The sequence below is a fragment of the Lutzomyia longipalpis genome, chromosome 3, assembly GCF_024334085.1.
Source record: "Lutzomyia longipalpis isolate SR_M1_2022 chromosome 3, ASM2433408v1".
Taxonomy (NCBI): Eukaryota; Metazoa; Arthropoda; class Insecta; order Diptera; family Psychodidae; genus Lutzomyia; species Lutzomyia longipalpis.
This window is the reverse complement of record NC_074709.1, coordinates 9,420,303-9,435,385: the sequence shown is the minus strand read 5'-3', so window position 1 is coordinate 9,435,385 and position 15,083 is coordinate 9,420,303. Positions and strand designations below refer to the sequence as shown.

At 35.1% G+C, this 15,083-nt stretch overlaps 3 protein-coding genes and 2 long non-coding RNA genes across 6 annotated transcripts; 3 read left to right on the top strand and 2 right to left on the bottom strand.

The window, feature by feature from the left end:
* The first annotated feature begins 149 nt into the window (after nucleotides 1–149).
* On the top strand, nucleotides 150–3,504 carry LOC129791968 (uncharacterized). The gene is made up of 2 exons (XM_055830659.1): nucleotides 150–293; nucleotides 2,553–3,504. Exon 2 carries the CDS (start codon nucleotides 2,562–2,564, stop codon nucleotides 3,240–3,242), a length of 681 nt encoding a protein of 226 aa, XP_055686634.1. The 5' UTR covers nucleotides 150–293; nucleotides 2,553–2,561; the 3' UTR covers nucleotides 3,243–3,504.
* A 701-nt stretch (nucleotides 3,505–4,205) lies between these two features.
* Nucleotides 4,206–6,288, top strand: LOC129794325 (uncharacterized). Its single transcript, XM_055835124.1, has 2 exons — nucleotides 4,206–4,550; nucleotides 6,124–6,288. Exons 1-2 carry the CDS (start codon nucleotides 4,206–4,208, stop codon nucleotides 6,286–6,288), a joined length of 510 nt encoding a protein of 169 aa, XP_055691099.1.
* A 10-nt stretch (nucleotides 6,289–6,298) lies between these two features.
* LOC129791851 (leukotriene A-4 hydrolase) lies at nucleotides 6,299–8,888 on the bottom strand. Its single transcript, XM_055830436.1, has 3 exons — nucleotides 8,751–8,888; nucleotides 8,250–8,365; nucleotides 6,299–8,021 (listed from the first exon to the last, which is right to left on the bottom strand). Exons 1-3 carry the CDS (start codon nucleotides 8,791–8,793, stop codon nucleotides 6,348–6,350), a joined length of 1,833 nt encoding a protein of 610 aa, XP_055686411.1. The 5' UTR covers nucleotides 8,794–8,888; the 3' UTR covers nucleotides 6,299–6,347.
* Nucleotides 8,889–9,224: 336 nt separating this feature from the next.
* On the top strand, nucleotides 9,225–13,990 carry LOC129792033 (uncharacterized). 2 transcript variants are annotated; one of them, XR_008750764.1, is made up of 4 exons: nucleotides 9,225–10,267; nucleotides 10,354–10,878; nucleotides 10,939–11,084; nucleotides 13,876–13,990. It is a non-coding gene; the product is annotated as an uncharacterized LOC129792033 (long non-coding RNA). The 2 variants fall into 2 exon arrangements; XR_008750763.1 differs by having other exon boundaries at nucleotides 9,225–10,878.
* LOC129792036 (uncharacterized) lies at nucleotides 13,670–15,015 on the bottom strand. The gene is made up of 2 exons (XR_008750767.1): nucleotides 14,344–15,015; nucleotides 13,670–14,270 (listed from the first exon to the last, which is right to left on the bottom strand). It is a non-coding gene; the product is annotated as an uncharacterized LOC129792036 (long non-coding RNA).
* Nucleotides 15,016–15,083: the final 68 nt, after the last annotated feature.

Genomic DNA, 15,083 nt, shown 5'->3' with positions numbered 1-15,083 from the left:
TTTTTAACCAATTCATGCAGATTTTTAAGATTTTTCCTTGAACACGCTGTGCAATGTGCAAGAGTCCGTTGAGTGGAGGGAATTTCAAAATTTTTGTTCAAAATCCCTTCAAGTGCCCGCCGTGAGTGAACATTTGCAGTGTTTTTAACACTTGACAGCTGCAATTCTTGGGCCTTTTTTGTGAAAAGAAAACATTGCACATCGCTAAAAATAGTTTTTATTAATTATGCTGCCTCTTCTCTGAGTATTTTGCCATTTGTGGAGTGATTATTAATAGTTGAACAACATCTTTGGTGAGTTATCCAACGAAATATGCCAATATTTACGTAGAAATCGTGAAATTAGGTTGCGGACTCTTTGTCACAAGAAGCACCCAAACAATGCCCCCAAAAAACCAAATTCCTCCCATTTTCCTCGCATTTCTCCACAATTTTTTCGCAATTATTGCTCTTCTAGGCGGTTACATCACGCAAAACTTCTTTTTCTCTAGAATTTATAATATCCAAGTACTTTTCTGGTGCATTTTCACGGACCCCGCCGTAGCATTGAAGTCTTTTGTCGAGAAAAATAAATATTTTCTATTTTCCAATGAAAGCGCGCGACACTTTTTCAAGGGCTCCGCATTGTTCTTTCTCGCTGAAGCCTACAATTTTGTTACAAAGGACGATTGTTTGATGCTTCTTTCTTCAACTCTCTGGAATTTATGTTGAAAGAGAATCAATAAAAGCCCAGTGTGGGATTTTATTTATCAATTTTACAACAAAAAAATCCGATTGAAGGCAAGTGCACTAGGGGGATTGCTCGATGTTCTGAATGTTCTCTCATAAAAAGTATTAAAAATCACTCCAAAAGGTTCTGTTTTATAGATTTAGGACCTTCTGAAAATTATGAATCATTTGATGTTTTTTTTTTATTTAAAAATCGTGTAAGTAAAGTTATGCCCCTGATGAAGATTGCAAGCAGACAAAAGCTTAGAACAGGTTAGATCATTATCTAAGGATTCTTAGTTAGGTAAATTCGAGGGAAAAGACTGCAGGATTCTTGAAAATTGACCTAAATGTTCTTTAGGGCATAACAAAGAAAGAAAAATGAGTGCGGTTTGATTTCGTCCGCTAAAAAGCAAATGGCGTCTTTTTTAGTTACAATGAAATCTTAAATATTTCGTATTAGTATGTTATAGCTGGCATCAAAACCTTTCCAACGATAGGTCATTTGACTTCCTAAGTGTCCTAGAACCTGGGATATCATCATTTTTAGGTTTTTCTTTACAAGCTCATATCTCCGGTTCTACGTAACCTACAAAGGTCGTTCACCTATCGATGGAAAGGTATCACAATACTCTACAACTCAACTAAAACATTGCAAACCGATTAAAAGAACATTTATGGATCATACCTCCAAAAAAAAACACATGTGTAATTTTAGACGCAAAAATTTTTATTGAAAAATAGTTTAATAGGAATAAATTTTATCTCATGTCAGTGTATTGTCCAGATTTAGACGGTTCCAAAACATAGGTAGTCAGTATAGGCTATAGCTCAAAGAGAACCAAAGTTATAGCGATTAATAAAACGTGAAATATTGAGAAGAAATTCTTGTAAATATTCCTACAAAAGGCAGAAATTGTGTTTCATACGTTTGTGATATTATCCAATGATATCATGAGGGAATAAGGGAATCATAATGACTCAACTCCTTTAGATTATGTTATCTTAAGAAAATGAAGCAATAAAACTGAAAATTATTTTTTTTTTCATTAAAATTACATAAAATTGTCTTCTTTTGCAAAAGATTTTGAAATGGAAAATTTCCAAGAAAATAGTCGTGATTAAACACTTACAGATTCTCTCTGCTGAACACTTGAATCCAAAAAATTTTATGGAAATTTATTCATTCTAAAAGCTCCGAAAGCTCCGAAATTAGTTTCCATTTCTATCAAAACTCCTAAGCTATAGGTACCTATTCATTTCGATTTTATTATTTTGATCCAATAATATTCAAAAATAATTTTAGTTGATTGTGAATGCTATATTAATTTGAACAGTCGATTGATTATATGCCTCTGCCGTATTTTGTGGATTGAGTTAATCCAATAAAATCAGTCTGTGCATTCGAAGCCCCGGAGAAAATGCCCCAGTAGTGTCTCCCAGTGGCCGACATGCAAATGTTTATTTGGTAAATAAACCATGCTTATCTGGCAAATGAAATTATCTGGGAAATGAGAATTCTGCGTGTTTGGGAAACGAATCCCATATATGGGTGTGTGTAGTCAATTATTCGTTGTATAGTGGCTTCTGCGGCAGAATTAATCGGGATTTTGCAAACGCAAAATATAATTTCTCACCGGAGGGGGGTTGTGCCTAGTGGGCAAAATAATGAAGATATACGATATTAATAGAGACAGTCCCTATTTTCACATGGATAAATGAACGACCATTTGGGCAGAATGAACTGCTGCTCCCCGATTTGTTGTTAACATCGATTTTTTTTTTGTGGGGGTGGATGAGGAGGTCAGAGGACACACCTTAATTTGGGGTTTTGTCTTGTTTCAGCGGTATGAGATGAGCTTGAAAACACGATCTCTGGTTTTTGTGACTTTCCTGGGAAACTTTGTGGTTGTGGGACTCTTGGTGGCGGCTTTCACGACCGACAGGTGGGTGGAGGCAGATGCAAAGCGGCACAATAGCACCGAGTCCACGGGACGTGTAAATTTGGGGCTCTTTAGTGGCACAAAAGAGCTGAATGTGGGCTATGGGGCACGTCGACACGATATCTCCGTGCCGCAATTTATTAATGCCGAACCAGACCTCATGAGCTACTGGCTGTGGCTGGGGACAGCTCTCGGGGGTGGTTTAGCACTCTTCAGCAGTACCGTGGGTGGTATAGCGGCCGTCCTAAAGTCTGCATCACGACGCAAACGTCGTGGCACAGTGGTGTTGCTATTTGTTGCGAATGTAGCCTCAGTACTGTCCCACCTGATTGCCTTTGCGTGCTGGCTAGCACAATTTCTCATTCATCTGCACAACAATGTGCTATCGCGTGAGGATCAGAATAATCTGTGGTACACAGATGGACTAGCACGGCTTGGTCTGAGTTTCCACATTCTTATCCTCGGAATTGCCATCATTGTCGTCAATATCATCTGCCTCATCATTGCCGTCTACCTAGAGCATAGGGAGCATCGGGTGACAACAGAACCACTCTGTGACGAAAAGACTCAAGGTGTCATCATGCTCTATTAAGTCCCTTTGTGAATATGTGACTGAGGTATGGACCCCATCCTAACCCACAAATATTAATTTTCAAGGAGACAAAGGTAAGAAACTCAGCACAAAACATTTCTTTTTAAAAAAAAAATTCTCGAATATTTCTCTTTGAAATTCTCTACTATATTTTTAGAAAAATATAAAGTAAAAAAAAATTAAGTAATATTTTTGTACTTTTGGTATAGTTTATAATATCAAATACATGAAGTAAGAATAAAGACTTGAAGTAAAAGTAAAACTTAATGCCTTTTTAGTCAAATCAAATAAAAAATTGATTAATTTTTCTGCATGATTAAAATTTTGAGGCTGTTGACCCCGATCCTCACCACTTTCTTATCTTGTCTTTCTGAGTAGACACAAAACGATAAGTAATATATACCAAATGTTTAACACCTCTGCCTGCAATTTCCCGCCCAGTGAAGTAGAAAGAAAAAAAGAAGCATTTTCAATCTCTTCAGCCAATAAAGAGTATAAATAAAAAGTTTCTTACATAAAAGTTATATGTTTGTACTCGCTAATAAGCTCTCATTTTTACCTTAAAAAAGAAAATCCAAAAGAAACATTTCATTTAAGAACTTCGTGTACGTAATGACTCAAAATAATCCCGGTGGGGGATTTCTTCACGAGTTTTGTGAAACTACAATTAGATATTCTCACTGTAATGTAGTTTGAATGGCTCCATTGAGAAATTCCTCAAAAACTCGCGATGTTTTGTACGCGGGTCAGCATTCCACTGTACACGAGACGCGAAAGCTTTACCTATAAAGATAGACGTTGAACATGCGGAAATAAATCAATTCCATTAGCAAAAATCAATTTTATCACCTCCTTCGTTATCACGTTAAATTTTGGGCAAAACATGCTTCACAATATTGCTTTTGCACAAAAGAATTAAGTCTCAAAAATAAGCGGAAACAGTTGGTGCGCAAAGACAGGGCAATGTCTATCGTTGGTGAGAAGAAATTCTCAAAAAGTCGCTACATTATTTCTCCCGAGGGTATCCTCAAGTTAATTGGGATTGTTCTAATCGCCGCTAGTGCCCTAATTCACCAATTCTACTCAGCTCTCGAGGGATTAATTTTCCCCATTACAGCAACAAGTGTAGGTCTTGCATGCCTCCTCTTCTACATCACCTTTGCCACGGGTATCGTTAAATGCGCTCTGAGATGTTTCAACATATTCGACACAGTGCTCACGATGATGTTCTGCATAACGCTGCTGAGTGTTTCCATTGTGACTGTGACGTCGGACGATGTCCGCATTCCATCAGACTACTTGCCAAGTGTAAGTGTTGGTGAAATTCAAAGATTGCTCATGAAAAAAATTGCAAAAAATAACATCTTAATTTTTAACTTCAAAAAGTACCTATTTGAAACTTTGAACAATAAATTCTGGGAAGGGTTCAAATATTGCGAAGATAAGAACGTGAAGATTTTGTGGATTGAGAAAATCGAAAGCTTTTAATTTAAAATAACATCACCTTAAAACAAATTGGTATAGGTACTACTTCCTGATATAATTGCTAAGTGAATAAGACTTTAAAACCAGATTTAGTAGGTATAATTCAATAGTCTCTAAGCAATTTTTCTTTGAAAGTTAAACTAATCTTGCCAAATCTCCTAGAATGAATAAAATCAGGTGAGGGGTTGACTTTTATCAGTCAGTAATTGACTATACTAAAAATCAGCCCATTGACCGGTTTTAATCCTCCATTCGATTTTGGCTTAACCTATCAGAAGGACCATTGGACATTTTTTTTTATTGTTCAGTCTCTCCTCTCTTGTTGTTGAATTGATTTTTTAAAAATTGTTTATTTATTGTAAGATTTATAAGTTCCATGCCTTCAGCATCCTCAAGTTGTATAATATAGCATGCCCTCATATTTCTCACTTATGACGTGATTCACACAGCATTAATTCAATAGTTTTTGACCACTGAGGATGACACGCAGAGTGTCGAAAGCTCTGGCAATTCGAATGTTTTAATTGCTCACTCACAAATCGACGCTCACCGGAAGGAGAAGTTCAAAAAATTCCCAATTTCTCAATTGGACCAGAAGTTACCTTTTCCACATAAAGTTGGGCAAGCTCCCTTCCGAACGAACTATTCGATCGTGGCATTCCAAAATCACCTGGAATGACAGAAGTTACACTCTGTGCTCTGAAAATGAAGATTGAGGAAGAAAGATCTAGTGGAAAAACACAGGTTTTTGGAGCCTGGCTCATGGACGAAATGACATTCTTGACAGTTGGAACTACAGGGGAAGAAAAGTACAAACTTACACAGAAAATCCTTATTTCTTTGTCCAGTGTGGATATCAAAATTATCTCATTCACGTTTGATGGACCAACATCCAAAATAGAACTTCTGGAACTGCTTACCTTTGAAACTCCATAGACACTCAGATGGGTTAAGCCAAAATCGAATGTTACTCACAAGACACGCATAAAAATAGCCATACACCTGCCTAATCCCTTATTACCCTTAATTTCTCAAACGACACTTACTCAAATAATACGGCCCCGTTTGGAAAGAGGAAGAGTGCAACTTTCAGGATTTTTTCTTATAAAGACTTTCCTGCTTTACCAAAAATAATGCAACATGAAATTTTTTTCCAATATATTTTGTAAGCCTTTTGGGGCCAAACTGATTAAGATAGCGTTTCTGAATGTAAGATCGACCCTTATTAAAATCTTCAGGGGAAGAAGTACATGACCTTAAATTCCACTCTCCACCCCTCTTATTGCTAAAATCACTAAAAAATCAAAATATTTGTGAGCAATCTCTTTAAACAATAACTAAAGGTTTTTTTTTAAGTATATTGAACACTCAATTTAAATTTTAAATATTCTTCAAGGTCCTGGCTATTATAGGTTCAATTTGCCTCGCAACGAGTGCATCAATCTTCTTTATTCGCCTCAGTCTTGAGAAGGAAACTGTATTGGAGGAAAATGATGATGAGACAACAGCCTCAGTAACAACTATAACAACGCCACGGCCACGAAAATCAGTTCTCATTTAAAAAAGTCCTCTCCCAAAATAAAAATTTTATTGCCAATATCTCACACATAATGTTGGAGTTTAAAATGGAATTCCCATATCATTGGCAACTTGAACAGCACACATTCGCATCATTTGATCCTTGTAGCGTTGAAAGTTTTCAATAGCGCGCTCTCGTACTTCCGGCCACTGCGAAAGCTCCTTGTAGATTGGACGAACAAACTTCATGCGGAAATTCCCATTGGCGAATGCAAAGATATCGTCCAGAGCATCAGATTTTCTTGCCATGATGCACATCCGTAAGTAACGGAAGCGTATTTCGGAGTTTCTTGTTTGCGATAGTTTGTAGGTCTTTTCGAAAATGCTCAACTTCTCGTGGGAAAATTCAACTTTTTCATCCAGGAGTTTCGAAAGCATCTCAACAACTTGAAGACTTGTTAGGGGTTTGCTGAGTAGTGAAGAGTTTTCAATTTCATGGATATCGGTCTTTTTCCACAATTCAACATGTTTGTGCGCTGCATCCACCAAACTGGTGTCATAGTTGGGGATAATTGGTGGCATCCCGGTGCTGTAGAACCATTTGTCCCAGTCAATTTGCCCAAGGATCTCCGTGTATTTTCCTTCATGGAAGTATTCGTAAATTGTCTTCTTGAAGTCATCGCTTACGATGGATTTGAATTTGTATTTGTTCAGATAGAAACGGAGAAAGGGATCAAAGACATCAGGGCCACCGAAAAGGTCTTCAAGGTAGCGTAGGAAAGTTGATCCCTTCATGTAGGGCACCGTTGAGAATGCATCATCCGGGCTGTAATTTGTCAGATCAACTACGAGCTTCTGCAAATCTGGTTGATCACGCAGCTGAACATTCATGCAATCCTTGAGCTCACTCAGCCCTAGAACAGAGTGAAAGTCACGATAGATCTTACCGTACATCTCTCCGTTGATTTTATTCTCCACAAACACCGTGAATCCCTCATTGAGCCAGAAATGCTCAAAATTGCGATTTGTCACGAGATTTCCGGTCCAGGAGTGAGAAATCTCGTGCGCCACGACACTCGCTAAGGACTTATCGCCTGCAATAATCGTGGGTGTTACGAAGGTCAAGCAGGGATTCTCCATACCACCAAAGGGGAAACTTGGTGGCATTACGAGAATGTCGTAGCGCTTCCAAACGTACGGACCGCAGATTTCGATTGCTTTTTCTAGGAAATTGCTCGTTTCAGAGAATTCTTCAGCAGCTTCTTTGACTAAATCTCTCTCCGCCCAGACGCGCGTTATTGGAGACAGATCCTCACTTACGAGATCACCCACAACAATTGCCAGGAGGTAGCTGGGAATTGGTACAGTCTGCTCAAAGCTCGTAACTCCACGCTTCTTGTCCGTTTCAATTGCACTCATGAGGGCAACGACATCTTCAGCATGGTGTACCGTAGCACGGTAGGTGAATTTAACAGCCGGTGTATCCTGGCAGGGCATCAGCGATCGGGCATGAATTGACTGACACTGACTGAAGAGGAAAGGATGGCGTTTTCCGGATGTTTGTTCCTTGGACAGCCATAGGAGACCACTGGCCTTCGGGGATGTCTCATAATCAATCAGAAGGGTAATCTCGCCGGTTGTTAGAGTAGGAAGGTATATTGTCAATTTCGATCCAATATCCTTCGTAAAGTCCGTTACATCGAAGGTGACAGGAAAGGAGCCCTCTTTTTGAACCAATTTTGCAGAATCGATCTTGAGATCACTCACATCGAGGAACTGAAAAGTTGGATTTATTTATTTTTTCTTTAACCATAAAGCATAAATAAGCAATACTTGAATCTTGAGGGCTTACGTATCTTTTTTGCCACATATATTGAGCAATTGTGTGGCTTATCATGATACATTTTATTATCAAAAACTCTTAAAAGCTAAGCTGTATCCAATGGAAACTTATTAGAGTTGACTAGTTTTTTTTTCTAAGAAATATTTTAAAGAAATTCTTACAATTTGATCAATTTGCGATGAGATGATCTTCATGGAAATCTCCACACTGCCAGCAATGACGCTCCTTTGGAAGTCGACTCTCCAGTCAAGATTGACATGAGTCGTGATGACTTCATCTGCCCATCCCAAGGAAAATAATTCAATTAATTCGATCATCAATCAAGGGGAAATTAATTTAATTTAATTATTTCGCCATGAACAGTGCAGGTTGAATTTTTTCTCATAATATTTCTTTACTAAAAAAACTACCTATACGAATTTTAATTAATATATTAAAAGCTTAAATCTTAAATTAAGTTAAAATCATTAAATTCTCCATCTGGAAGCAATCATCAGCTGCACTGTTCATATAAGGTAAAATGCATTCCGGGAGTGCCACAGATGTTAACATTTTGAACATTTCCTATCAATTTAGTACAATGTAGGGATGATTAATAGATGTAGTGTTAAAAGTTAAAAATCCAATTAACAAAAGAACTTTTTAAAAATCCTTAAACTTACCGGCATTTGAAAAGGAACTGGGATCCACGGAACTAAGTCGCATCTTCACTTTGAGAAACTTGTCTTCTTCTTCTTCTTATCTATATATAAAGAAAGGTCTGTCAATTTAGTTCTTGTTCAGCTATGCAATTCTACACCGTTCGTTGGTCTGACCGCGATGGGATTTCGTACAGAGGCTCCTTATATTAGGCGGTTTTCACCAACAATATTCATTTTCCCCCCAGAGCCCCCCTTCATAGCGCCCCCATATAAAATTCATGCTTTTTTGACAACTTTTTGAAATTGGCGCCCTAAATGTAGTTCCAAAAGCCACCACTGCTAATTTTTGGTACATTTCGTTGAAGAGAAAATGAGATGGTGCACATCACTGATACTGTCTCCCTCACACTTTCAGTTTTTCGCAATTTTCTCGCGTTTTCCGCCGAATTTCCTAGCGTAATTTCCTTTTTTGTGACCAGGAAGCGACGCCGCGTCGATTGGCGTCCCCAGTTCAAAACACTCAAAATTTCCGCCAGAAAAAGTCGTATAAAATGGTTTTTTTAATCTGGCGAATTTCGCGCCCAATTTTTTACTGAAGCTCCCCGGGGCCCCCCTAAGCATTTCCCGCGTAGGCCCAAGTCGCAAAAATGAGTTTTTCCCGGAAAAATAATTAATTTAAAATTTTTCCGCACAACTACAAACAAACATTTCACGCACACACTCAAGAAAACTCATCTACACAAAATGTCAGAGTGAGAGGAAAGTATTTTTCTCATGCCCGATGGAACCATAATGTAATGATTTTACTGACTGTTGAAATTATTACTATTCGTCGTACAAAAATAGTGATTCTTCTGATTCCAAAAATTTCCTAGCCCAGCCGGACCAAAATAGAAGCAATACGAATCAGCAGCTTGGTATTTCATAACCGGCAACTGAAGTCCAGTCGGGGGATTCTTCCTCTTCTTCATTTTCAAGTTTATCAAGTTGTCAAACCAGGGGCCTGACAAAGTCCCTTCTTAGCCGAACTCAGCAAATTAATGGCGGACGATTTGCAGGAAAATTCTGCTATCATTCAATAGCGCCATCTATTGGTTAGCACCGCCGAAATTTTAACATAACCTCAAAATTTGTTTACATTTCCACTAAAACGTCCGAAATCGAGAATATTTAATTAATTTATTTAGTTTTAAATTATTTTATCGTCCCCAAGTGATAAAGACCGGTAATTTGGGTAAGAGAAAGTGATTTTAGAAAAAAATTGTGTAGTTTTACAAAGAAAGTGCAAAAAAATACTTCAGAAAAATCATACAAGGCAGTTGATCACCACCAGAAAGCCCGGAAATTTCACATAGGCAGGACTCGAACGGCAGGAAAATATAGAGATATTCTGCAAAATAAATGTGAGATCAACGCAATGGAGAATTATCCACAATACACGGCATCCTTGTCCGGGAATACAGTAATCACTGTATGGAACGACGAATCCAAAAGGAAATAAAGTGTATCACTACGATTTCATGCATTTCATGGGACGGGTAAGACTACGAGGGTGTCTTCCTCAATTTTCAATCTTTTAGCTCAAAAAATGCATGTTAAATTCTCATTAAATAAAATGTTACAGCAACAATAAGAAGAGGGCCCATTCACGCTGCTCCAGCCGCTCCAGCCTATAAATTTCAGGGTTTTCTCATGGGAATCAAGAACGATCTCCCCGTCAAGTGTTTTGTAAGATGAACTTGGAGAAAGAATTAGTGATACACCTTGATAAGACTGTAAAAATTACCAAAATTGTTCGTGCTTGTGATCAGTCAGTGATTCATTTACTTGGATGGATTAAGAAGAAAGCCATTGAGAAAGTTCCAAGGATGAACATTTTTCCACGAGTTTCTTCCTTTCCCGCAAACGTATTTTAACAAGGCAGTTGCATAAACAACCCCACTGCTGGTACATTTTCCGACGAAGATCTTGGAGTGGAAAAATTCCTGTTTTCTACAGCAAATCCTCTAAGAAAGTCACAACATCGAGATTCAGCATTAGGAGAGTTGAAGAGGAAATTCTCAATACGGGAAATGCAGATTACTGGTTGAAAAAACCAGAGAAGGATTTATTCCCGGAATGTGAAAAATTCGAAGAGATGTTAGAAAAGGTTTGTAATTCTAAATTATATTGGTTTGATTCTTGCATAACACGATCACATGTCTTACAGGAGGATTTCTACTCATAATAATACAACAAGGGAATCCTTCATTTGATGAGATTCTTCATGCCCTTCACGATGTTCCGGCCTATCATTTATGTGACACAGAACATCTAGCTACAAAACATACAGCTCACTCATTGGAATAGAGTTAGGTATGTATTTTAAGGACCCTTTCTTAAAATTCATAATTCTTTCCTAAAAATTTTATTCTTTTGAGATATTCTTTAAAAATGTCTTTTTTCATTTTCAAAAGAAATACATTAAAATGAAATCAGTAGTTTCACAGCAAAAATGAAAAATCAATTAAAAATAAATTATCTATTTTCCTTTACATATATTATGTTGAGAATGATTGCAGTCTATGACTTTACATAATCTTCTAGTATTAGTTTGTATTATTTTCTTATGCAAGGGAGTCACATTACAAATATAAATAAACTAGATAATCTGAGCTCTCATACTCAGACAATTATTTAGGCCTACACCAAGTACACATTTTCATTCAAATATAATTTCGATCATTAATTTGAGAAAGAAAAATAAAATAAAAAGTAAAAATAAATAAATGAAAAAAAGAAAACTTTTTGGTTCTTAAGAAATAATATTCATGTTATTAAATATTTCATCATAAAGGAACACCAACTAATTAAGTATTAGAAAAATATGCAGCGGAATTTCAAACTTTAATCTTTTAATGCAAAATAATTTCTAGGTACCATACTAAATAGTATAATAATTAAATAGATCTTAATTTTGAATTATGAATTATAAGCGATTTTTTTCTAAAGAAAATGAATGGATTAAATGATTTATTGTAGATTGCCGATTTGAGCTCATATAAAAATATCTTTTACAATTATTTTTCTGTTAAATTGAAATTATCTTACCCTTTACATCTCTGTGATAAATCTGAAATTTTCTCAAAAATAACTCTCTTTTTTAAGAAAAGAATATTGAAGGTTTTCTCTGATTCTTTTCAACGATGCTAAAGAAAATGATTTTAGTAGAAAAGATTTAAAGGGGGACGAATTTTAGAAAAAAAAACTATTCTAAAGAGAATAATTAAGTAGGTATGCATTTAGAGACACTTTTAAATACGGAATACAAGTTTTTAGAAGCAATGGGGTGAAATTAATTATGTCAAATTTAAGATTCGTTGAGTTTTCTTAAGAAGTCCCAAATCTGTCTAACTAGTGAATTTCAACCTATATGGTAGATTTAGATTTATTGTTAAAAATTCATGTCTATGGAATAAATTTCACTTTTAGACTATATAAAAAGTAAAAGAAGAAAGTTTTTTTGCGGATTTTTTTGAAGCGCAAAAGAGAATTTTTGCCAGTAATTTTACTTTAAAGACAGAAAGATCTTTTATAATAATATTTTTTTTAATCAAAAGTGTTTTCAAGAAATATTCAAAAAGAATAAAGAGTTCTTCATTTTAAAGTTGTATATAAGACAATAAATCAAAATTAATATTAAAGCAATAAATTTCATTCAGAAAAGAGAAAAGATTACCTACTAATAAAAGAAAATTTACTTTAAGGAAGAAAAATAAATTATTGCAAATTAAATTTAATGGCGAAAGAAAGTTCGTGTGAAGAAATATATTTTCTTTATTAGGGTTATTTGTAGCAAAGAAAGAATAATTTCAAAAAAAGGTTACAGAGATCTTCCTTAGAATAAATTGTTGTAGAATAAGAAATCTCTGCTTTAAACATCTATTATTTTTTTTAAATCAACAAGTTGCTCTTAAATAGTGTTACGACACTAAACCCTTTCCTTTTAAAAAATAATGGAATTGATTTTCTTTAACTTTCGTTCATTTCAGTCTCAATATTATTTGCGTCTTTTAATATAGCTCAAAAATTAGTTTACAATTGAATGAACTATTCTCTCTACGTTGTGAAATGCCAAGTTTTTATAAATGGACGCATTACAATTGACTTTAATTTGTAATGGAACTCTTTTAGATAATGAAAATTTTTTTTAAAGTTATTTTTACGAATTTGGGAAATTTTTGGGTTCTCATCGACAAAGGGTTTTTCAAAAAAAAATTATTAATCGCAAAATTATTGAAAGAGAATAATTTTTTTTAAAAGAAAGAAGATTTTTAGGGGAGTTTATTTTTTTTTAATTAATTGCGGAATCCATCTAAATAAATGGTGATTTAACCGGGAAATTATTTTTGAAAAGGGATTTATGTTAAAAAAAAAAACGATTTTATTGACACAAAACGCAACTACACTATATAGATATAAAGAAATGAGATTCTTAAGATATTTAATTTTCATAGAAAAATTGTGTGTTAAATTCCGAGTGACAAGAAGCATTTAAAAAAAAAACGTAGTTTAGTTTTATCTTTGAAGATTTCAATTTCAACTATTTAATTCAAAAATTATTATTGTGATGAGCTCGGAAATGAAAATAGAGTCAAAAAAAAGAAAGAAGGATAATGAAGAGGACCGAAACTTTCATTTAAACATTGCCATTTTTCATAAATAAGAATAAAGCAAAAGAAAAAAAAAATGAGCTTATCTTTTATGTAAGGAGCGAAAAAGGTTTGCACAGAATTTTTTTTTGGGACAAAAACAAAAAAAATCATAATTATTTTTCAATGCGTAAAAAATAAATATAACTTTTAGAGCAGCATTATAAATTACAAAAAATATAGTTGAAGAGGCATTAGAATTTTTATTCTCTTTTAAATTATTTTACAACTTAACAAATAAATCTATAATTATTTTTTAAATTGAAAATTTTTTAATCATTTTTTTTTAACAGGCAAACTGTACATTAACATTTCTATAGATGCTATTATAAAGTTTCGATTTAGTATCACGATCACATCATGAACTCTCAGCAAATTTTTGAATCATTAAACATTGTATGCAGAGAAAATTATTCTAAATTCTAATCAAATTCTATTTCTTTGAATATTTCCAGAAGTTTAAATGTGATATTTGAGGTATCACCCCAAAGTTGATCTAAATCTGCACTCTGGCAATTCTCATCGATGAAGCGGTACATCCTTCACTGTAGCTCCTGCGGGGAAATGCAGGAGATATATCGCCAATGATCACAGTACTGAGACTCCTATTTTGCTACCTAAGAATCAAAATATATGATTATTAGTTGTGAAGAAATCAATATCAGTACTACGTAGGATATACCTATCAGCCAGCGATGCACATAAACCGCGTCATCTCATTCAGGACTTCACAATTACTGCCCTCATTCCGTACATTGAGCAATTCGTTTTGAGTGAGCCTATTGCAACGAAGAAAACACAACAGCAATCTTCCGGAAAAAAATATGTTGATCATATAGATGCCACAGAGCTAAAAGAAACAATAAAAAGGAAATCAGATAATAGAAGTGCTTTCTCTTTAAAATTGATTAAAACTTACATACTTTGCGACATTTGTAGACAAATAAAATTCCAATTTTCACCCTAAATTAGAAATTATTTCTTGTGAGTGTTCACAGCATTTCCTGAACTGGGAATAGTCAGACGGAATTTTCCACTTCTCAAGAGAGAACAGCTTCTTCCCGACATTCAATGAATCCTGGACATTGAGCTTCTCAGGATTCGCTTATTAGTACTGTAGCACTACAAGTTAATCTCCGGTGACGTTAAATAAAATCATAATCTGCTTTTCTGGTCCTTCTTTGGTACTTCTATTATGCTTCAGTGTTGTGAATCAATCTTCTCATAGGCGCTACAGTCTCCTTGATCCTTCCCTTGAGAACTGAATACTTCGCATTCCTCGGTGAGAATTGATGACCGGACATGACTCCTGACAAAATCATGGGGCACCTAGACTTTTTGTCAGTTCAAGATTCGCCTGATATTCCAATTTGCAATCAGAAATTTGCCTGCGACAAAGATATCCCCATTTTTTCTTGCACAAAGTCTTCCGGATAGCATTACAACTTTCACTCGTGAAAATAAACATTTTCTTTGTCACGTATCACAAATCGGCAGCACTTTACACATCACTTAGGCAAATATTCTAACTTTTACTGTATTTTAGTCATGTTAAAGCACAAAAATAAGCTTTAAAACAAAGAAAATGGTGAAAATCAAGAATCCAAACAAAAAAGTAAGGTTATGTCAAAAACTGTTAAAGGTCTCGAAGCTACATAGTTTT